General features: G+C 47.0%; 1 protein-coding gene across 2 annotated transcripts in view; it reads left to right on the top strand.

Moving 5' to 3' along the window:
• The window catches only part of KIF9 (kinesin family member 9), a 53,479-nt gene that overhangs the window by 5,162 nt on the left and 24,610 nt on the right, over positions 1 to 23,707 (top strand). Inside the window, exons 2-10 of one of the 2 annotated variants that reach the window (XM_010374754.2) lie at positions 25 to 122; positions 1,915 to 2,080; positions 3,754 to 3,860; positions 5,985 to 6,209; positions 10,328 to 10,411; positions 10,523 to 10,615; positions 11,699 to 11,846; positions 13,547 to 13,611; positions 19,359 to 19,436. In XM_010374754.2, coding sequence (XP_010373056.1) covers positions 30 to 122; positions 1,915 to 2,080; positions 3,754 to 3,860; positions 5,985 to 6,209; positions 10,328 to 10,411; positions 10,523 to 10,615; positions 11,699 to 11,846; positions 13,547 to 13,611; positions 19,359 to 19,436 — 1,059 coding nt within the window. In that variant the 5' untranslated portion in view covers positions 25 to 29. The remainder of the gene's footprint in view (positions 1 to 24; positions 123 to 1,914; positions 2,081 to 3,753; positions 3,861 to 5,984; positions 6,210 to 10,327; positions 10,412 to 10,522; positions 10,616 to 11,698; positions 11,847 to 13,546; positions 13,612 to 19,358; positions 19,437 to 23,707) is intronic. The other variant, XM_010374753.2, reaches the window with a different exon arrangement.

Raw genomic sequence — 23,707 nt, 5'->3', positions numbered from 1 at the left:
ATTTCATTGTTCCCTTCTTTTTAGCTAGAATGGGTACTAGGAAAAAAGTTCACGCATTTGTCCGTGTCAAACCCACCGATGACTTTGCTCATGAAATGATCAGATACGGAGATGACAAAAGAGTAAGTGCAATGTGTTTGCCTTCACCTGACTGGGCCTCTCTGTCCCACCTTGCTATAGTGTGACCGTATTTCCAAACAACCTTTGAAGGACCAAGATAGAATTGGACAGGGTCCAATGGACTCTAGAGTCCATCAAGTCCAAACCACCCCCTCACAACGCTGCTAATGAGGAAATTAATAAAATCCCCTCTTTGTCTTTTAATAATTTTACCTTTAATAAATTAATGAGTTTACCCTCATATCTGACACAGAAAAATTGACATTTGTTCACATTCATAAAGCTTTCTAGTGATTGATCTGTCATTGTATGATCTCCCAAGGGGTGCAATAAGAATATCTTGAGTTCATTACTGTTTAGCTTATCAAAACATCTGGAGAAATACTTATCAAGAGAAGTGGAAAGATATATCCGTCCCTATATCCTCACCCTGAGAATGCTTCTGAAGGCTTAGGACAGCGTGAGAGTGTTAGATGTTTTCATTCAGCAAACGATTATGGGCCTACTCTGGGCAGCATTGAAACATTCTTCAAAGGAAAAATTAAAGGGCAAACTGCCCAAGCCTCATAGATCCTAGCGGTCAGAAAAGAGCTCACATGCAACGCTTTCAAATGTGTCCTGCTGGACGTGGTTTTCAATGAACACAGAAGCACAGAGCATTTAATGTGTGAATGCACCAAGTCTTTCTTTCTTTCTTTCTTTCTTTCTTTTTTTTTTTTTTTTTTTGAGACAGAATCCTATTCTGTTGCCCAGGCTGGAGTGCAGTGGCACAATATCGGCTCACTGCAACCTCCGCCTCCCAGGTTCAAGTGATCCTTCTGCCTCAGCCCCGCTAGTAGCTGGGATTACAGGCACGTGCCACCATGCCCAGCTAATGTTTGTATTTTTAGTAGAGATGGGGTTTCACCGTGTTGGTCAGGCTGGTCTCGAACTCCTGACCTCAGGTGATCCACCTGCTGTGGCCTCCCAAAGTGCTGGGATTACAGGCGTGAGCCACCGTGTCCGGCCAAGTCTGTCTTTCTTGATCTTAATTTTTCTCTCTGTAGCCAGGTATAGCTTCTGCATTAGGGCAGTCAGTGTAAGATTTCAGCAAGAGTCTTTACATCAGAAGTTCTCATCAAGAAGATTGGAATCTACCATTGACCTTACCCAGTATGTCCCTAAGCCAGCTACTACCACAATGGCTTACTATGAAGGGGCATGCATCTAATAATCTGCTGATGGCACCCTCAATTTACTCTTAATTCCAATGTCTGAGAAGTCCATAGCCTTCTCTGTGGCTTTCATTTCATTATCACTCACTTTGGCTCATAGCGTCTGTGTGGAAGTAGGTGTTCACCATAATGCAGAGCTGAGGGAGGCCTCACTGCCAGCAACCAGAGCAATGGGGCTGGAGTCCAGGCCTCTGTCGCCAGGCTCACTATTCCCTCTGGCATAATTCAAGGCCTCCCTATGCTTATGGAATCTATGTAAAACTTGTTTAATAAGAACATGATAAATTTGACCTCATATCATAGGTGGAGAAACCAAGACAGACAGCACCCTATGAACTAGGGTTAGAGGTGCTAAAACTAGGAAGTGCTCCAGTCTCCTGATCTTTCCACCTCCCTGCAGGAGCTCTCTTCTCCCATCCCAAAGAATTCATCTGGAATATCAGCCCCTACGTGGGAGTCCCTGTTCATCCTACAGTTCACTTCCTCTGTTCCCTCCAAATTAGGCCTCAGCTATCAGTGATTTTTTTAATACCCGTTTTTGAACAAATAACATTTTTTCTTTCTCACTCTTTTTTCCTAGAGCATCGATATTCACTTAAAAAAAGACATTCGGAGAGGAGTTGTCAATAACCAACAGACAGACTGGTCATTCAAGTTGGATGGAGTTCTTCACGATGCCTCCCAGGACTTGGTTTATGAGACAGTTGCAAAGGATGTGGTTTCTCAGGCCCTCAATGGCTATAATGGTAACTTAATTAATTAACTGTTGTCTTATGTAAGAACCTGAGGAGTAAGAGATGCAAATATTTTGTGGTGAATAAAATAAAACCTCACTTACTATCATTTGTATGCTTATTTGTCTGTCTCCATGTTCTTACGTTGCAAAACTTACTGTTTGCTTGTTGACATTGTGGGCATGGCTTGATCCAATGTCCTGGGATTCTACCTTCATAGGAAAATTAAAAGACTGTAGCTGTCTATAGGTCACAGGGGTTCAATTATTATCCTGTTTCAAATCTCTCAAATACTAGTTTTGAAGATGCGTCTTTATGAAGAATTTGATGGAGTCCAAACATTTGTCTCTCGGCTTCCTGCAAGGAGCTATTTTCATTATTCTACCAACACAATTAATGTACAGTTGATATTCTAGTATAGGAATATATAAAAGAATATATCACAGTTTGTAGACTTTGCCATCTGGTGGCTGCTGAGTAGGATGTTCCCTGTTTTGCAAGTTTAGGTTTTATATTTAAAAGTGCATTGAGTGTAGATGCTGTAATTTATACTGAATGTGATACTTAGATGTGGTCCCCAGGCTTAAGGAGGTCTCTTTTGGTTTTCATGATGCTCTGAAGGGATTGTGACCTTGAGGAGGTGAAGACAGAGGAACTAAGGCCCAGGGAGATGAATAGTCTTGAGCAGAGGTGCTGTGGAACCACAGATGGGCTCTGAGTTGCAGCTGAAGTGACTCCTTCCCATTCATCTGTGCTGGGTTAATAGATACCATTTCTGGCTCCAACTCAGATGCTGAATCAGGGTCCCTTGTGTAAAACCTGCTACCAGTCCCAAGAACTAGAGCGTCTATGTGACAAAAGCAAAAAATTTCCACAGCCCAGCATTGCCTGGGCAGATCTGCCATGTAAATGCCCATGGGCAGTCTGTGGGATGGGGTCTGGCTCAGGCTGCCTATGCTAAGGGGAAGAACAGATAGGAACTTAAGCTCAGGGTGACTGCATGATTTGCGTTCCAGAGCCTGGTGGTGATGGTAGACCTAAAGGATGTTGAGAAGTACAATGAAAGTCTTCCCAGGGTGGGCAGTGGGCCAGATCAGGGCCTGCTCATGGTGGTACATTTCTGGAAGTGACATGGAACCAACTAGGAGCTCTGTTTGATCTTGCAGGAATTTGTAGTCTACAAAGAATTCTCACCTTTGACAGAAAATGCCCTTTCCACTCCATCTCTTCCTGGAGATTTTGAAAGCCCCTCTTTGCCTCTGTGGGGAAGTTGATACCTCCTGCCAACCCTGAGACCCTGGCAGTTCATAGCTGTGCTAGAGAAGAGTTGGAGTCTAATGCTCCTATCTCCCTCCTCATCTTTTTAGGAAAAGTTCCAGTTACTCTGTACCCTGAGATTCCCTGTCCTTCTCAGAAGCCCTAGGGCCGGATCATCTCTTGGTGGAGGGAACAGCAAAGCATTGTGGGGACCACAGATTCAGGGCAGATGTCCTTGTTTTGACCACTTTTGTCCCTGCTCCCCTGCCCACCCATCCTCTTCCATGGTGGAATTCCTGGTGTTCTTGGTTGCTCCCACTGGCCATCTTCATGCGAAGGGGCCTGGCTGGCACCAGGCATGCTGGGGGAGGGGAGAGTATCCTTGGAGCTATTTTCCTGGATGTCACCGTGTTTTGAAATATTTGCAGGCACCATCATGTGTTATGGGCAGACGGGAGCTGGCAAGACATACACCATGACGGGGGCAACTGAGAATTACAAGCACCGGGGGATCCTCCCTCGTGCCCTGCAGCAGGTAGAGAGTGGGCCCAAGGGTGGGATGCCACACAGGTTCCCTCTCTCTGCCATAGATGTTACTGACCCCAGGCCAGCTACTAGAGACAGTGGGGACCAGGCCTCGAAGGAGTTGCAGTGAGTACTGGTACTGGAGAAAACATACACAGGGCTCTGGAGTCAGTAGACTCAGGGGCCTCAGGAAACCAGGAGGTTGGGTGTCGGACTCGGACCCATACCCGCACTGAGCCTGTTTCCTCATTTGGGAAGGGGGGAGTCAGGCATGCTAATCAGCCTCTTGCTGCTCCAATGGTCTGTGATCCTGTAATTAAGGATTTGGAGGTCCTAATCATTCTCCTTCCTGGTTTTAATGAGGCGCATATGGACCCTTGCAGAGCTTCCTTACTGGCCTACTCTGGCTTTTTTCACCACCACAGCCCCTGAAAGATCAAAAGCAAGAAGCAGGGCATGACCTGAGCTTTCAGGACTGTGTCAGCCCTGGGGGTCTCAGTAGCATAACTGAAGATAGGACAGAAGGGCCTTCCTTTGGGCCTCACTAGCCTGGGTTCTGTAAGGACCCTCTGGTTGGAGGTAGGAGGCAAAAGACTTTCCCCGAAAGCATCTTGGCGGCTTTACAGCCCTGTCCTATAACACTTTTGCAGCCCAGTCCTATAAGAAGTGTAGACATTCCTCTAGTATGTGAACCATCCATGCTCCTGCTTTTGGAGCAATATCCTTAATATCCCACTGTCAAAGCTTTAGTATCTCAGCATCTTAGACTTTAGTAATCTAGCCCAATGCCTCTAATAGAAATATACTGTAAGTCACATGCAAATTTGAGTTTTCCAGTAACCACATTTAAAAAAGTAAAAATAAACAGATGAAATTAATTGTAATGATATATTTTATTTAACTAAATATATTTAAAATATTTCTGCATGTAATCAATATAAACTTATTGAGAGAGTTTACATTCTTTTTCTCATACTAAGTCTTTGAAATCCAGTACATATTTTATACTTGGAGCACATTTCAGTTTAGGCATAAATATGATCAGAAATGCTTGATCTGTATTTAGATTTCATGAAATGTTGAAAAAGTAGATTTACATACCCAAGTTGTTCCAGACATACTTAAAATTTACCAATAACTGAATTGCATCAGTTTTTAAATCTAAATGTAATTAAAATGACATAAAATTTAAAATTCAGTTCATTTGTACTAGCCACATTTTAGGTACTCAGCAGCCACCTGTAACTTACGTCTACCATTTTGAACAGCACAGGTGTAAATTCTTAGAGGAAGGCAGGACCTCAGGAATTATCCCTTCCTTGATAAGCACTGGGGAGGGAATTAGGAGTTGAGAAGGCTAAGTTCTGGCTTTACTTCTACCCTTACTAGCTGAGTGACCATAGACAAATTATTTTATTTATTTATTTATTTATTTATTTATTTTTGAGATGGAGCGTCTGTCACCCAGGCTGGAGTGCAGTGGCAGTGTAAGTGGCACGATCTCAGTGCAGTGCAGTGCAGTGTAAGTGGCAAGATCTCAGCTCACTGCAAGCTCCGTGTCCTGGGTTCAAAAGATTCTCCTGCCTCAGCCTCCTGTGTAGCTGGGACTACAGGCGCACACCACCATGCCCAGCTAACTTTTATAATTTTAGTAGAGATGGGGTTTCACCATGTTGGCCAGGATGGGCTTGATCTCCTGACCTTGTGATCTGCCCACCTCCACCTCCTAAAGTGCTGGGCTTACAGGTATGAGCCACTGCACCCGGCCGACAAATAATTTTATTTCATGGTGCCTTCCACAAATAGGTATTGTCCCTGCACTGCCTCAATCACAGAGATTTATAAGCAGATGGAATTAAATAGATTCGAAAGAGGCACATAAATGATGAGACTCTATAAAATAAGAAATCCTCACTCCAGAGTCCTTTCCACTCATTATGCTTCTACTTCTTGAGATGGTTCAAGTGTTAGCCAATCTGATGTCAAGCCTCAAAAAAACTATAGGATGATACTAAATATCACCCAATTCCTTTAGGACAAGAATAGTTCTGTATGTCTTGATGTTCCCTTCTGAGGTAAGAAGCCCCCCTTATGCTAGCTGACTGTTGGAGTTCTGCTCTTGTCTGTCATCTAGGTTTTCAGGATGATCGAAGAACGCCCCACACATGCCATCACTGTGCGTGTTTCCTACTTGGAAATCTATAATGAGAGCCTGTTTGATCTCCTGTCCACTCTGCCCTATGTTGGACCATCAATCACACCAATGACCATCGTGGAAAACCCTCAAGGAGTCTTCATTAAGGGCTTGTCAGTTCACCTCACAAGTCAGGAGGAGGATGCATTCAGCCTCCTTTTTGAGGTGAGATAATAAAACCTGAGAGTTCATTTCCTTGTCTCCCTCCCTCCCACACTCCTTCTCAGCTTTTCTTTTTCTTTGTTCTTTTTCTTTTTCTTTTTTTGAGACAGGATCTTGGTTTGTCTCCAAGTCTGGAGTATACTGGTGTGAACATGGCTCACTGCAGCCTCGACCTCCTGGGCTCAAGTGATCCTCCTGCCTGAGCCTCCCAAGTAGCTGGGACCACAGGCGCATGCTACCATGCCCACTTAATTTTTTTTTTTTTTTGTAGAGACAAGGTCTCGCCATGTTGCCCAGGCTAGTCTTGAACTCCTGGGCTCAAGCAATCTTCCCGCCTCAGCCTCTTGAAGTGCAGGAATTACAGGCAAGCTACTGTGTCCAGCTAGTTTTTTACTTACTTTGATTATCAGAATGGAAATTAACATATGCACATTTAGCATGTTCAGATAGTGCTGAAAAAAAAAATAGGAACAAAAAAGAATTTTATTTTCTCTTCCTTTCCTGTTACATAAATAAAAAGACAAAGAATAAAATGATTCATGCATAATATGTTTTTTACATAAGGCAACAATAATGTATATTTTAGCTCATTTCTTTCCAGTCTTTTTTCCTGTGCAGTTTTTTCTTTACATAGTTGAAATGATTCTTATGTCCCTTTTTTCAGTTAATGTTAAATTATGAGCTCTTGTATGGAAAAAAATAAGGCCAGGTGTGGTGGCTGATGCCTGTAATGCTAGCACTTTGGGAGGCTGAGGTGGATGGATCACCTGCAATCAGGAGTTTGAGACCAGCCTGGCCAACATAGTGAAACCCCGTCTCTACTGCAAATACAAAAATGAGTTGGACGTGGTGATGCGCACCTGTAGTCCCAACTACTCGGGAGGCTTAAGCAGGAGAATAGCTTGAACCTGGGAGGCGGGGGTTGCAGTGAGCAGAGATTGCGCCACTGCACTCCAACCTGGGGACAGAGGGAGACTCCATCTCAAAAAAAAAAAAAAAAAAATTAGCTGGGAGTGGTGGTGTGCACCTGTAATCCCAGCTACTCGGGGGCTGAGGCAGGAGAATCACTTGAACCTGGGAGGCAGAGGTCACAGTGAGCTGAGATTGTGCCATTGCACTCCAGCCTGGGCAACAGAGCAAGACTCCATCTCAAAAAAATAAAATAAAATAAAAGCTTTTAGAAACCAGTCAAATGCACTGCTACAGTGGCTCACGCCTGTAATTCCAGGACTTTGGGAGGCCAAGGCAGGTGGATCACTTGAGCTCATGGGTTTGAGACCAGCCTGGGCAACACAGTGAAACCCCATCTCTACCAAAAATACAAAAATTAGTCAGGCATGGTGGCGCATGCCTGTGGTCCCAGCTGCTTGGGAGGCTGAGGTGGGAGGACCACTTGAGCCCAGGAGGTAGAGGTTTCAGTAAACCGAGATCATGCCACTGCACTCCAGCCTGGGTAATAGAGCAACACTGTCTCAAAAACAAGAAATCAGTCAAGTGTATGTTATTCTTTTAGAAGTCATATAGGCTAGGAACTCTTTATTTTTTTATGCGAGTTCTTGCTATATTGCCCAGGCAATGGGCATCTGTGCAATGGCTACTCACAGGCATGATCATAGCGCCTTCTCACAGCATAGCAACTTACTTCCTCAACGTCAATAGCTGGATCTTTTTTAAAGGCCGGGAGCGGTGTCTCACACCTGTAATCCCAGCACTTTGGGAGCCCGAGGCAGGTGGATCACAAGGTCAGTAGATAGAGACCATCCTGGCTAACACAGTTAAACCCCGTCTGTACTAAAAATACAAAAAGTTAGCCGGGTATGTTGGTGGGCGCCTGTAGTCCCAGCTACTTGGAAGGCTGAGGCAGGAGAATGGCACGAACCTGGGAGGCGGAGCTTGCAGTGAGCCGAGATCACACCGCTGCACTCCAGCCTGGGGGACAGAGCGAGACCCCGTCTCAAAGAAAAAAAAAAAAAAGGAGGTCAGAAAGACAGGGCAAGGCTGGGCATGGTGTCTCACGCCTATAATCCCAGAACTTTGGGAGGCCAGGGCAGGCAGATCACTGGAAGTCAGAAGTTCAAGACCAGCCTGGCCAACATAATGAAACCCCCTCTCTATTAAAAATACAAAAAAAAAAAAAGAAAAAACAGAAAAAAAAAAGACAAGGCAAGAGGGTACTTCAGAAGGGGGACTGAAGCATAAAGGTGAATGACCTGGTGTGGTGGCTCATGCCTGTAATCTTAGTACTTTGGGAGGCTGAGGCAGGAGGATTGCTTGAGCTCAGAAGTTTGAGACCAGCCTGGGTAACACAGTGAAACCCTGTCTCTACAAAAAAATTACAAAAAAAATTAGCCTGGCATGATGGCCTGTACCTGTGGTTTTAGCTACTTGGGAGGCTGAGGTAGGAGGATCACTTGAGCCTGGGAGGCAGAGGTTGCAGTGAGCCAACATCATGCCACTGCACTTTAGCGTGGGCAACAGGGTGAGAATGATCTCAAAAAAAAAAAAAAAAGATGAAGTGACCCCTTATATTCTTGGTGAGTGTCACTAGATTTGTAGAACAGGCCTGACCACAGACTATATAGCCTCACTGCTATAAGTTATAGAGGTATGGCCACAGGGGTCTGCTAGGCTTGCTCCACAGCCTCAGGCCTTCCCTCTTCAGCAGGTGTTCTCCTCTCCCCAGGGGGCTGTCCCACACCCTCACTTTGGGGCTTGTTCGTAGCATTTCTCATCAGCATTTAAGGAGACATCAGTCTATCTCTCAAAGACCTTTTTCTCCAAGAACAGCCATTTCCACCACATTCCTTTTTAAGTATATTCTGGTTATAAGGCCTCCTCCTGTAAATTAGAGGTAAGGGCCTACTGTCCCTTTAAAAATACAAATTACTAGGTCAGGCACAGTGGCTCATGCCTGTAATCCCAGCACTTTAGCAGGCCAAGGCGGGCAGATCTCTTGAACTCATGAGTTCCGGACCAGCCTGGGCACATGGTGAAACCATGTCTCTACAAAAAATACAGAACTTAGCCAGGTGTGGTAGTGCAAGCTTGTAGTCCCAGCTACTCAGGAAACCGAGGTGGGAGGATGGCTTGGACCCGGGAGGCAGAGGTTGTGGTGATCCGAGATCGTGCCACCACACTCTAGTATGGGTGACAGACTGAGATGCTCTTTCAAAAATAAATAAATAAATAAAAATCAAGGAGAACACAAAATAAATAAATAAAAATATAAATTATTATTTTTTAAAGTAATACACGCTCACTAAAAAAAAATACAAAACTGTATAAAAAAGAAAAAAGAACCTATAAATCCCAACCCAGAAGCAATTATTATTAACATCTTAGTAGCAGAATTCTGCTTATTTCTTCTATAAATGCTTTTGCATTCCTTAGATCATGCTATAATATGCTATAATATGATTTTGGATTCTACATTTCTGTTTTTTTGTTTGTTTTTTTAGATGGACTCTGTCGCCCAGGCTTGTGTGCAGTGGCATGATCTCAGCTCACTGCAAGCTCTGCCTCCTGGGTTCACGCCATTCTCCTGCCTCAGCCTCCTGAGTAGCTGGGACTACAGGCGCCCGCCACCTCGCCCGGCTAATTTTTTGTATTTTTAGTAGAGATGGGGTTTCACCATGTTAGCCAGGATGGTCTCGATCTCCTGACCTCGTGATCCGCCCGTCTCAGCCTCCCAAAGTGCTGGGATTACGGGCGTGAGCCACTGCGCCTGGCCCCATTTCTCTGTTATTAAAAACTATGTGTCAGCATTTTCCTGGCTGCCCAATATTCCGTTGTACACATAGACCATTCCCAAATTATTGGACATGCAGGTTGATTCTGATTCAATATTCATAGACATTTTTAAGGCTCTTGATTTTTATTGTCACTTTGCTTTTCAGAAAGCTATACCAATTCACACGTTCCCAGCAGCGGGTGAAAGTATAGATGTGGACTCCAATTTGACTCCCTTTCTATTAGTTTATAATAGACGTTTGCCTGGAAGGTCCAGCTGATTGCAGTGATGTGAGACTACTTGTGTAGCTATTGGTATAATCGAAAAATGACGCAAGTGCCTTGTCGTTTTTGTTTTTCAAAATGTTGCCTATGATTCCCTTCCTCTTCAGGGTGAGACCAACAGGATTATAGCCTCCCACACTATGAGCAAAAACTCTTCTAGATCACACTGCATTTTCACCATCTACTTGGAGGTAGGTGCAAGCTCTCTGATCAGCCCAGACGGGGCAGTCAGTTCCCATGGGGCCTGCTCAGTCAGAAACTTCTCCCTGTGACAGTCTAACTTCTGCTTGGATGTTTTGTAGGCCCATTCCCGGACCTTATCAGAGGAAAAGTACATCACTTCCAAAATTAACTTGGTGGATCTGGCAGGCTCAGAGAGGCTGGGGAAGTCTGGGGTAAGTGATGGGGGCTGGAGGTTGCTACTCAATAAGCCACGAGCCCTCTGTCTGGCATAGTGCCCGCACATCTGGGCCATGACTCATTGGATATTTGTGAACACAGTCCTGAGCTAGGTGAAGTAGGACATGTGGGCTTGCTGGAGGGACAGGATTGGCAAAGAGGGAATAGCTATTACCTGGGGGCGGTTCATAGCTCAGAGGATTTTTGTAAACATTAAATGAGATAGTGCCCTCTACATTCTTAGCAAAGTGCCTGGCACTCAGTGCTCAGTAAATATTCTTTGCTGGTATAGCATTTCTCTGTGTGTGTTTTTGTTGTTGTTTTGAGACACAGTCTCACTCTGTCTCCCAGGCTGGGGTACAGTAGCACAAACACAGCTCACTGCAGCCTTGACCTCCTAGGCTCAAATGATCCTCCCACTTCGGTCTCTCAAGTATCTGGGACCACAAGTACGCACCACCATGACCGGATAATTTTTAAATTTTCTTGTAGAGACGGGGTCTTGCTATGTTGCCAAGGCTGAACTTGAACTCCTGGGCTCAAGCGATCCTCCTGCTTTGGTCTCCCAAAGTACTGGGATTACAAGTGTGAGCCACCACACCTGGCTTCTTTGTGAATGAATATGAGTGTTCGCATGAATATTTCAAATAAGTATTTGTATGAGTGTATTAGCACAAGTATTAACAAGAGTATTCAGATGAGAATTTGTATGTGCATTCATGAGTGTTTGTGTGAATATTCATGGGATTCTTTGCTCAAATATCTAGACAAGTATTTTAGTACATATTCATACTAATGTGAATCTTTGAGTGAATGTCCATATGAATATTCATGTAAGCATTCACATTCTCACGAGCGTTCACGTGAGTGTTCAAATGAGTATTTCTGAGTTTTGGTATTACCATTATTAGCCCAAGATGGAATACAGTTGCATGACACTGCGGGAAGACTTTGGTTCTGGGAAGGAGGCGCTGGCCTGACCACAGACTTACAGCGTTTCTCCAGACCAGGAAGGCTGCTGTTCTTAGTGGGGCAGCTGCTTGATTCCATCCAAAGTGGAACTAACTTTTGCTTTCTAGTCTGAGGGCCGAGTCCTGAAAGAAGCCACCTACATCAACAAATCGCTGTCATTCCTGGAGCAGGCCATCATTGCCCTCGGGGACCAGAAGCGGGACCACATCCCCTTTCGGCAGTGCAAGCTCACCCACGCTCTGAAGGACTCGTTAGGTAAGGGGGTACAGTTGCTGCCCAGGGAGGAGGGTCTGTGTCTTTGAGGAGGGACAGGTTTGACACATCTGCCACTGGCGGTAATAGAATTGTTCCCTCCTGGTGGCATGGATTCACCTGCAGCACATTCATAGTGACTTCAGACACCTGGAAAGGCAGAATCAGGCACTGTGCCCAGAACACACCATGCTATTCACTGCTCAGAACCTTCCTTAGGCTTTTTACCTGTACTGGGAATACCTTCTCTTTTCCCCTTGTCCTGAGGGGACAGCTGGCAGAATCCTTCACAGCCTGAAGACTTGGGGCGAGGGCCTCTCTCCCATGGTGTCTTCCCTTCCCTTGCAGCCTCCTAGACAGAGCAGCGGGGGCTGTGTCTTATCATCCTTATGGCCCTAGGCCTTTGTGTTAAGCCTGACAACACAGTCACTAGTGTCTGATTGTTAACTGAGTGCCACCCTGAGCAAAGCTCCGACTCATACCTCCCTCTCCTGTCCCTGCCCCTCCCTGCCCTGTATCATCTCTCCTCTGCTGTTTTCTCCTGGATCCTCTTTTAGGTACATCTAGTGGCCTCTCTTTCTCTCTTCCCCTTACCTCCCAGCCTCACAAATGTATGTGTTCTCTCTGACCCTGTCTCAGTTCAGGCTGCTATAAGACAATACCATAAGCTGGCCGGGCACGGTGGCTCAAGCCTGTAATCCCAGCACTTTGGGAGGCCGAGACGGGCGGATCACGAGGTCAGGAGATCGAGACCATCCTGGCTAACACGGTGAAACCCCGTCTCTACTAAAAAAAATACAAAAAAACTAGCCGGGCAAGGTGGCGGGCGCCTGTAGTCCCAGTTACTCGGGAGGCTGAGGCAGGAGAATGGCGTAAACCCGGGAGGCGGAGCTTGCAGTGAGCTGAGATCCAGCCACTGCACTCCAGCCCAGGCGACAGAGCGAGACTCCGTCTCAAAAAAAAAAAAAAAAAAAAAAGAAAATAACATAAGCTAAGTGGCTTAAACAACAGGCATTTATTTCACATAGTTCTGGAGACTGGAAGGTTCAAGATTCAAGTGCCAGCAGATTCAATGCCTAGTGAGGGCCCTCCTCCTGGCTTGCAGATGGCCACCTTCTTGCGTATCCTCACATGGAAAGAAAGAGAGGGCTCTGGTCTCTTTTCTTATAAGGACACTAACCCCATCGTGGGGGCCCCACCCTCTGACTTCAACTAAACCAAATTACCTCCCCCTCCCCAAGTCCTCACATCCAGATACCATCACATAGGGGTTACGACTTCAACATATGAATTTTGTAAAGACAAAAACATTCAGTCTTGACCAGGTGCAGTGGCTAACACCTGTAATCCCAGCATTTTGGGAGGCTGAGGCAGGAGGATCGCTTGAGGCCAGGAGTTGAAGACCAGCCTGGGCAACATAGCAAGACCTTGTCTCTAAAAACAAAAAAAAATTAGCCAGGTGTGGTGGTGTGCACCTGTGGTCCCAGCTGCTTGGGAGGCTGAGGCAAGAGGATTGCTTCAGCCCAGGAGATTGAGGCTGCAGTGAGCTGTAATCGTGTCATTGCACTACAGCCTGGGTGACATGGTGAGGCCCTGTTTCAAAAAAACAAACAAAAAACATTCAGTGTGTAACAGACCCCATCAACTCCTTTGAGCAGAAAAAACACATGGTTCACAGCCCTTCTGTGTCTTGCTTTCTGCAGGGGGAAACTGCAATATGGTCCTCGTGACAAACATCTATGGAGAAGCTGCCCAGTTAGAAGAAACGGTATGTAAAGACAGTCAATGAAACCAGGTCGGAATCCCCCCTCATGGGTGCCAGGGCAGGGTAAGGCTCCAGGCTGGCTAAGCTGGCACAGTGACTATAGACATTGTCAAGAGTGGAAGGATCCAGGGGTGAGTCTGAGCCACAGTTGCTGAGGGGGCCCAGAGCCAGAATCCACACACCAAGCACTAAACTGTGTGGAGGAAGAGGGCCAGCCAGCAGGCGGGCTCAGCATGGGGGACTGCATGAGGAGGGAGACTGAGAGCCAGCTTTGTGAAGACAAGGACCATGTTTCCTGGGGTGCTGCTCCTGGAATTGGGATCAAGAAGGATCATTGATCACTTGTTCTTTATAATCAGGCATGTTTAAACATCTTGAAAACCCCACAGGGTTCCAGGCTGTGGTTATAAGGCCAGTATGAGCAGATGGTATTAAGCACCTGCCATGTGCACCATGGTAAGGAGGCATAACCTGGTAGAAATTAGTCATAAATGGCCTTGGGCCTCAGCATCCTCAACCCAGAAAGAGAGAGAAGCCATGGTCCTAAGTAATGTGAGTCCCAGAAGGAGCAGACCTTCAGAGGAGGCCAGGATGGGGGTGACGGGGAACTTTTCCTGAAGCTAGAGTAGGGAAAGGTGGGCACTGAGGTGGCTGGGGTTAAAGGCTTGGTGGTAGGATAAGTGGAGGTATTCCTGGCAGAGGTAATAGTGGGACTGAAGATGTGACCCACACCAGGAACATCTGTCTGGTGCGGGGGTTGGGGGCTCTCAGCAAGAAGAAGAAAAGAAATCACAGGGCCTGAATGGGCCCTGGTGGCCCAGCTGAGGCCTTGGCTGTTCTCCTACAGGTGGCTGCAGCTGTCACAGGGTTTGAGTAGGGGAGGGCTGTGGCCAGAGGTGGGATTAGTCAGGGAGATTATCCAAGTGGCAGGACACAGGTGGCCTGGGGAAGGGAGAAGCTTGTGAGAATTAGAGGCAGGAATAAAGGTCTAGCTCAGTGACACAGGTGAGTCCGCACAGCTGAGCACCTCCAGCCTGGGGCTTTCTCAACCTTCCTCTGAAGTGCCACCCATCATACATAAGACAGATTAGGGGCCGGGCACGGTGGCTCACACCTGTAATCCCAGCACTTTGGGAGGCTGAAGCAGGTGGATCACCTGAGGTCAGGAGTTCGAGACCAGCCTGAGCAACATGGTGAAACCTTATCTCTACTAAAAATACAAAAATTAACCGGGCGTGGTGGTGCACGCCTGTGGTCCTAGCTACTCAGGAGGCTGAGGCAGGAGAATCGCTTGAACCTGGGAGGCAGAGGTTGTAGTGAGCCGAGATCGTGCCACTGCACTCCAGCCTTGGTGACAGAGCGAGATGTCTCAAAAAACAAAACAAAACAAAAAAACCCCACAAGAGACAGATTAGAAAAGCTATCATTAGATATTTTACTTTTCAAGTGTGGATGTTTAAGGCAAGCTTCAGTCACCTGGATAATCTACTTAGGTGAAACAGGTTATTTCCAAAGATGCTTCAGGGCAAGACATGCCTGCAGGGTCTCCCAGCTGTGTGCATTAGGGACTGTCCCAGCTTCCAAGGAGAATGCTCCTGTCATATATCCAGCACCCTGGGACTTGGGAGGCAGGGGAGGAGAGATCCAGCTGACGTGCAGGCAGCATCCCCAGAGGAAGACTTCTGGAACTTCTTGGTCTTATGGCATAAAAAGCATGGTTGAGGCCAGGCATGATGGCTCATGCCTGTAATCCCAGTACTTTGGAAGGCTGAGGTGGGCAGATCACTCCTTGAGGTAAGGAGTTTGAGACCAGCCTGGCCAACATGGTGAAACCCCGTGTCTACTAAAAACACAAAAATTAGCAGGGTATGTCATGGCAGGCGCCTGTAATCCCAGTTACTTGGGAGGCTGAGACAGGAGAATCACTTGAACCCTGGAGGCAGAGGTTGTAGTGAGCAGAGATTGGGCCACTGAACTCCAACCTGGGTGACAGAGCAAGACTCCATCTCAAAAGGAAAAATAAAAAATAAAAAAAAAACACATGGTTGAACCCCAAGAAGAGCCATAAGAAATGGGCTTCCTGGCTGCCTTGTTAAGAAAGATGCCCTCCAAGACAGTAGAAGCTCCCTGTCTCCCTTTATCCCCACCTCCTGCGATGGTTACAGCTCAGGAAACAACTCTCCTAGTACCCGCCGTCTCCAGGGGCTTGTGCCCATATACCACTTGGGTTCTCTGCCCAGGACCGAACCCAGAGCCCAGAGGAGCTGTTGGAGGAGTCTCAGGGGTTTGGGAGAAAGGTATATTGGGGGTATGAAAGCTAATGATTGTCTTTTCCAAATGTGTTGAAACTTGAAAACTATTCTCATCATGGATTGTGTTGCTTTATGCAGTGACACTGTACATGTGTGCGTGAGTAACCACAGGGATGGGACATGGTCATACTTGCTGCTATACTTGGAGCAGGAGAGTCTGACTTGGCCCTGCACAGAAGCAACACCACCTGTAATCACAGAGACGTCTTCCTGAGGGCTTGCTGTGAACCAGCTCTGTACAGAGCGCATTATATACCTTATCAAGGCAGCTCTCCCTTCACCTTACAGAGAAGTTGTGAGATCTGTCAGTGGTCATGCAGGGGGTCAGTGGCTGAGCTCTGAGCCACCAGAGTAGACTGCCCAAGGAAGAGCCCTTTCAGTCTTTCCTCTGGGCCACTTAGGGGTCAGCCACTCCTAGCCTGCTTCCTCATTTCAGGATCATTCATTGAGATACAAGATAGCCCAGCATGGCCTGAGGCTAGAATCTCTGGCCTGCCTCCTGAGGCCCCCTGGCTGTTTGCCACTGCCAGGGAGGAGCCCTCCATCCCTGAGCTAACATCCAAGCAGTGAGGCATGGGATCTGGGCCTGCTCCCATAGCTGCTCCAAAGGCCTCCAGCCATAATTATCCTTGGCTAGTTCCCCCTCCAGAGAGACTCTGCTGGGACCCTGCAGGCATCCATCACTCTTAGTGTCCCAGGGGCCTGAGAGTCCATTGTGGAGCATGCTTCTATGCAGATATTTATCTTTCCTAGTGGTCTCATTTTACCTATTTTGCAAATATCTCTATTCACAAGCAATGGGCCAAAGACATAGAGGCCAGTCAGCACACATACACATTTTAGACCTCTGCTGAGTTGAATTTTTAGCCTCATTACTGAATACCAAAGGCTAATGAGCATTCTAATGCCTCCCTCCTTTCAGGTTCGACATTTACCACACACCTACCACTTGCTGGCCTTACCTGAGAAACTGATTCCCCAGGCCTATGATTCCTCAAGGCCCTTCTCAGGTCCACTGCCAGTACCACTGAGTCTCCTCCCAGAGCGCCCTGTCATTGTCTCAGTCCACCTGAGATGTTGACCTGGCTCTCGCCTCCCTCACACTTGGGGCCTACTGTCCCTCCATCAGGATGCCCTTATGCCTTCCCCATCACCTGGCAAACTACTCCTCTGACCCCTCCCAGGCCCCACCCAGTCTCTAGGATGGGTTTCCTATCGGTCCTGCTCCCAGCTGTGAAGAGCACAGACTTAGGAGCTGGAGTGCCTGAGTTGAATTCCTGTGTGGCCACAGACCAGCTCTGTGGCCGTGGGTGGGTGACTTGACCTCCCTGTGTTTCAGTGTCCTCATGTATAAAACTGGGTTGATGATGCGTCTACTTTATAGGAAGTTGTGAGGATTAAATGAGCAACCATGCCTCTACACTTACTGCAGAGCCCGGCCACAGCAAGCGCCGAGGGAGGGTTGGCCCTATCATAACTTGGCATGAGCTTACCTACTCATTATCTGCCCCTTCTCTCACAGAATGAAGGGCTGAGCAAGCTGAGGCCACTCTGGGAGGTCCAGGCCCCAAATGTTGGATGCAGGGTTAGACATGATAGCCATAAGCCTTGCGGAAGGGAGGCTGAGAGAGCCCAGTACCCCTCCTGTCCTGACATGGCCTCGTGGCTCGGCAGCAGAGAGGTCCCTGAGGGAAGTGTATACAGAGGACAAGGCTGGTAGGGACCTATCCCTGTGCCGGCAGTGAAGCCTTTCAGCTCAAACCTGTGGATGGTGGGGAGGACACTTGGCTGAGGCTGGTGGGCAGAGTCCAGGCTTCATTAACAGATTGATCACGCCCCAGAGCAGCATTTCTCAGCATGTGTAGCTGGAGGCCCCTGCCTCCAAATGCAGCAGAACTACCCATTCCCACCCAGACTGCTGAGTCATTCATCAGGGGGTCTGAGCATCTGCCCTCCGGGGAATGGCTCAGGGGAGTCTTCACAGGGTACAGTTTGAGCAGACGCTGCTCAGGGGCTAGACCTGCACTGGCCACTATGGCAGCCACTGGCCATATGTAGCTATGGAGCACTCAGATGTGGCTAGTCCCAACTGACATATTATGCAAGTGTAAAATGCACACAAGATTTCAAAGACCCAGTACCAAAAAAAGAAGTGTATTAGTCTGTTCTCACACCTGAGACTGGGTACTTTATAAAGAAAAGAGGTTTAATTGACTCATGATTCCACAGGCTGTACAGGAAGCATGGCAGCATCTGCTTTGGGGATGGCCTCGGGGAGCTTTTACTCATGGCGGAAGGCAAAGCAGGAGAAGACGTCTTGCATGACAGGAGCAGGAGGAAGAAAGTGAGGGGCAGGGAGGTGCCACACGTTGAAATGACCAGATCTCATAAGAACTCACTCACTACCATGAGAACAGTACCAAAGGAGAAGTCTGCCCCCATGATCCACTCACCTCCCACCAGGCTCCACCTCCAGCATTGGGGATTGTATTTCAACATGAGATTTGGGTGGGGACACAGATCCAAACCATATCAGATGTTAAAATATCTCAATAATTTAAAAATGTTGATTGCATGTTGAAATTATACCATTTTGGGACCAGGTACAGTGGCTCACACCTGTAGCCCCAGCTACTCAGGAGGCTGAGGTGGGAGGATTGCCTGAACCCAGAAGGTTGAGGCTGCAGTGAGCTAACATTGTGCCACTGCACTCCAACCTGGATGACAGAGCAACACTGTGTCTCAAAAGAACAAAACAAAACCCCACAAACAAATCATAATATTTTTGATATCTTGGGTTAAAATTTAAATAAAACATATTAAAATTATTTACATCTGCTTCTTTTTAACTTTTCTTATATGGTACTAGAAAATATAAAATTACTTGTATGGCTTACGTTTGTAGTTTGCATTTGTATCTCTGTTGGACATGGCTGATCTAGACCCTGAAAACTGCGTGAAGGAGGGGAAACACTGGTTTGTGGAAGGGGCAGAGATGTTTCATGTGAAGGAAAACCAGGAGGGCTCAGGAAGGAAGCTGGTTTTCAGCTGAGTCTTGGAGAGAGAGTAGAACGTAGGAAGGCAGACAGCATAGGAGGACAGAAAAGGGTACTCCAGGCAGGGGTCACCTGAGCAGAGGCCTACAGGTAGAAGAGAGTCAGGTCTGTATGAAGAAATAGACCAGTGCGCATCCTCATAGTTTGCCTGACGAGGACCAGGCTGCTGGATGTGCCCTCTGTCACCTTCCTGCTCTTCTTATGGGGACCTCATACCCAAGAACCCTTTTGACCAATGTCCTCCGGGGGAAGGGAACAAACACGGGTTGACAAGGGAGCCTATGGAGCCAGGAAAGGGCAGGCAAGGTCTCTGAGAAGGCCGGTCTCTTGGGGTCTCAGTTTAGTAGCGAGCCATCTGACGTCTACCTGCTCTGTTTTTCAGCTATCTTCTCTGAGATTTGCCAGCAGGATGAAGCTAGTCACCACTGAGCCTGCCATCAATGAAAAGTATGATGCTGAGGTACATCAGGGGTTGTGGGCAGGTGTCCCACTGTGGGGAAAGTGTGTGGGTTTGCTACTTGGGTCACACAAGCGAGGCTTCCCTTCCTGCCTCAACCAAAGATCGCCATGCAGCCCTGGGTCAGCCCCTTTCCACTCCTGGACTGGCCAGAGTCTTCAGAGTCCCTGGAGACCCTTAGGGGCTGTCATGGGGTGAAAGGGCTAGGTCAGGCCACCAACAAGTTCACATTTGAGGCTCCAGGAACTCTGGGTGCTCTAGGCTTCTACATGAGGTTTCCTTAGAGCTAAGGGCTAAAGTGGTGTGGACCATCTTTCAGAATCACCTGGCTGTGTCACTACAGAATCTCTTTCCTCCCAGAAAACAGAGCTGGCCAATCAGAGGGAGTACTCAGCATCACCATTAACAAGGGAAATACAAATTAAAACCTCAGTGGAATTCTACCCTCAAATTAGCAAAAAATAGAATGTTTTTGACAACACAAAATGATGACGAGAATGTGGAGAAGTAGAAACTCTTGTCCACTTCTGGTCAAAGTGGAATTGATACAACCACTTTGGGGGGCATTCTGGCAACACCTGGTGTAGTAAAAACACATTTATTGTGAATTTGGCTTTCCTCTAAGATGCTTATGGAATCATAGCTCATGGAGGAAGGAGCATTTGTAAGCCCTAAGCTCAACAAACCAGTTAAACTTTTCAGATTCTAAATCCTGAAGGAAAATGACAGTCCCTGTGGCTCTGTAGAACTAACCCATGGTTTGGAGATTGGGGAGGGAGTGGAGCTTAGAGCAGCAGTTCTCAAATGTGACAAGGCATCAGAATCACCTGATCGGTGTTGAACCACAGGTCACTAGATCCATTCCCAGGGTTTCTGATTCTGCGGGTCTAGGGTGGGGCCTGAAGATTCCGTTTTTTTCTTTCCTTTTTTAAAAATTTTCATCTTAAGGTCAGCTTCTATCCCATTTCTAGTAAGTTCTTTAGGCCCTTTTATGACACTGATGCCTCTTCTCTTGGGGCCACACTTTGAGAACCACTGGCATCCTACTTAAGGCCATGGCGACTGGATTGGGCTCTCCTGGGTTTAGCACCCTGCTCTTTCCTCCACTAGCTGTATAGAGCCTCAGCAAAACACCTACACTTTTTTTTTTTTTTTTTTTTAGACAGTCTCCCTATGTCACCCAGGCTGGAGTGCAGTGGCACAATCTCGGCTCACTGCAACCTCTATCTCCCAGGTTCAAGCCATTCTCCTGCCTCAGCCTCTCAAGTATCTGGGATTACAGGCACATGCTACCATACCCAGCTAATTTTGGTTTTTTGAGACCGGGTCTCGTCCAGGCTGGAGCGCAGTGGTGCAATCTCGGCTCACAGCAACCTCTGCCTCCCAGGTTCAAGCCATTCTCTTATCGCAGCCTCCCGAGTAGCTGGGACTACCAGGCGCACACCACCACACTGAGCTAATTTTTGTATTTTTAGTAGAGACAGGGTTTCACCATGTTGGCCAGGCTGGTCTCAAACTCCTGACCTCAGATGATCTGCCTGCCTCGGCCTCCCAGAGTTCCAGGATTACAGGAGTGAGCCACCACACCTGGCCAAAATAGCTGCACTTTCTAAGGCTCAGTTTCTTCATTTGTAAGTTGGGTACATAACACAGTCCATGCTCAAAGAGATCTTGTGAAGAATGAGATGATGTGTAGAAACCTCTTAGCATAGTGCTGCCATGGGGTAAATGTTCAATAAATGTTGACTAGCACTCCTCTCCCTTCTGCAGAGCAGCAGTATTGCTTCTAGGTATATATAGTCTAGAGACATTCTCACATGTGTGAGAGACTATAGAAGTCACTATTAAAACAAGCACTAGCCAGGCGCGGTGGCTCAAGCCTGTAATCCCAGCGCTTTGGGAGGCCGAGACGGGCGGATCACGAGGTCAGAAGATCGAGACCATCCTGGCGAACACGGTGAAACCCCGTCTGTACTAAAAAAATACAAAAAACTAGCCGGGCGAGGTGGCGGGCGCCTGTAGTCCCAGCTACTCGGGAGGCTGAGGCAGGAGAATGGCGTAAACCCGGGAGGTGGAGCTTGCAGTGAGCTGAGATCCGGCCACTGCACTCCAGCCCGGGCGACAGAGCAAGACTCCGTCTCAAAAAATAAATAAATAAAATAAAATAAAATAAAATAAAATAAAATAAAACAAGCACTGTGAGCACCATTCTTCTATAGAGTCTACAAGTCTCTTTATAGACTTATTGTAATAATGATTAAATAATGACTCTTTATAGTACTTAACTGTAATAGCAAAAAAATTAGAAACATAGTCAATATCCTTTAACAGGGGAGTAGCTAAATGAGTTGTGGGGTGAGGGAGCCAGAGCTAGAGCTACCTGAATGGATAAATCTCAAGTGAGAAAAAACCTAGATGCCTGAAGTGGCCCAAATGATAGTCTCTATTATTTACACCACATATAAAAACATGCGGAGAGATGCTGATATCATTAATGGATATATGTGTGTGCAGTAAAAGAAAAAATGCATGGGAGTGAAAAAAACAGACTGAGGCCAGAGGTTCCTTTTGGAATGGGAGGGGAGTGGATTTGGAGCATGGTATACAGAAGCTTCACATTTATCTGAAATGTTTTACTTCTTAAAAAAGCGTGGCTCGTGCCTGTAATCCCAGCACTTTGGGAGGCTAAGGCAGGCGGATCACTTGAGGCCAGGAGTGCAAGACCAACCTGGACAACATGGAGAAACCCCATCTCTACTAAAATATTTAAAAATTAGCTGGGTGTAGTGGTGCATGCTTGTACTCCTAGCTACTCGGGAGGCTGAGGCACAAGAATCACTTGTGCCTGGGAGGCAGTGGTTGCAATGAATGGAGACCATGCCACTGCACTCCAGCCTGGGCAAAAGAGGGAGAATCTGTCCAAACAAACAAACAAACCACTCTTGAAGCCAATGTGACAGCATGCCATTGAAGTCACATTTTGGGGCAGTTTGCCCAGGTTTTATGGCATTATTTTGTATGCTTTTCTGCTTTTTGGTATTCTTGAAGATTTTCTTGTCTTTTTGTTTTTGTTTTGTTTTAGATGGAGTCTAGCTCTGTCTCCCAGGCTGGAGTGCAGTGGCACAATCTCGGCTCACTGCAACCTCCACCTCCCAGGTTCAAGCAATTCTCCTGCCTCAGCCTCCTAAGTAGCTGGGATTACAGGCACCTGCCACCACCCCCAGCTAATTTATGTATTTTTAGTAGAGACAGGGTTTCATTGTGTTGGTCAGGCTGATGTCGAACTCCTGACCTCGTGATCCTCCAGCCTCAGCCTCCCAAAGTGCTGGGATTGCAAGCATGAGCCAACATGCTCGGCCTTCTTATCTTTCCTTATTTGGCGTTCCCTTAGCTTAGGATTATCAACATTGCTACCTGTGAACCTGGCTGGGTGAATGTTGTACCTTTCTTGAAGGTTTCTCATGCCTCTATTTTTTAATTTTTATTATCTTTTTTTAGATAGGGTCTTGTTTTGTCACCCAAGCTGGAGTGCAGTGGCACTGTCATGGCTCACTGCAGCCTCAACTGCCTGGGCTCAAGCAGTTCTCCCACCTCAGCCTCCCAAGTAGCTGGGACCGCAGCCTGCACCACCACGCCTAATTTTTTTTTTTTTTTTCTGTAGTGATGGGGTCTCCCTATGTTGCCCAGGATGGTCTTGAGCTCCTGGGCTCAGGGGATCCTCTTAACCTCCCAAAGTGCTGGGATTACAGGTGTGAGCCACTGTGTCTAGTGAAGTTGGAGAATCATGCTTTTTCACATAATTTCTGTTCTAAGATCTGCACTGTTGACCCTGGACAACCGAGTGAGTCTCTGTGCCATCCAGTGTGAATGTGGGTATAATCTTTCTGATAAACATTCTTCTTTACAAACATGAGTTCTTGACAGAGATGTGGAAACGTTATTTTGGTTACTGCTTTTCCTAGACCGTAGCCAGTATTCTCAGGTCATTTTCAGCACTGTCTTCTGTATTGATGCCTGTTTTCAAGAGGGTGGAATCGCTTCTTCAGAATTTCTTTGGTTGATGGGGCTGGCTATAAGGCAGAAGACTGGGTTCCTAATCCACCTCCGCCACAAGCTCTCTGTGGCGAGTTGCTCAGACCCTCTCAACCTCAGGGTCATCCTCTATGAACAAGAAAGTTGGCCTGATAACCTCCAGTGACCCTCCCACTCTGCCAGTCAGTGATTCTCTGAAGTGATGTAAAGTGCTGTGAGCCTCAGGCATAAACAGCCAGCAG

Source organism: Rhinopithecus roxellana, chromosome 1 (assembly GCF_007565055.1).
Source record: "Rhinopithecus roxellana isolate Shanxi Qingling chromosome 1, ASM756505v1, whole genome shotgun sequence".
NCBI lineage: Eukaryota > Metazoa > Chordata > Mammalia > Primates > Cercopithecidae > Rhinopithecus > Rhinopithecus roxellana.
This window is presented reverse-complemented; position numbering and strand designations above follow the sequence as displayed.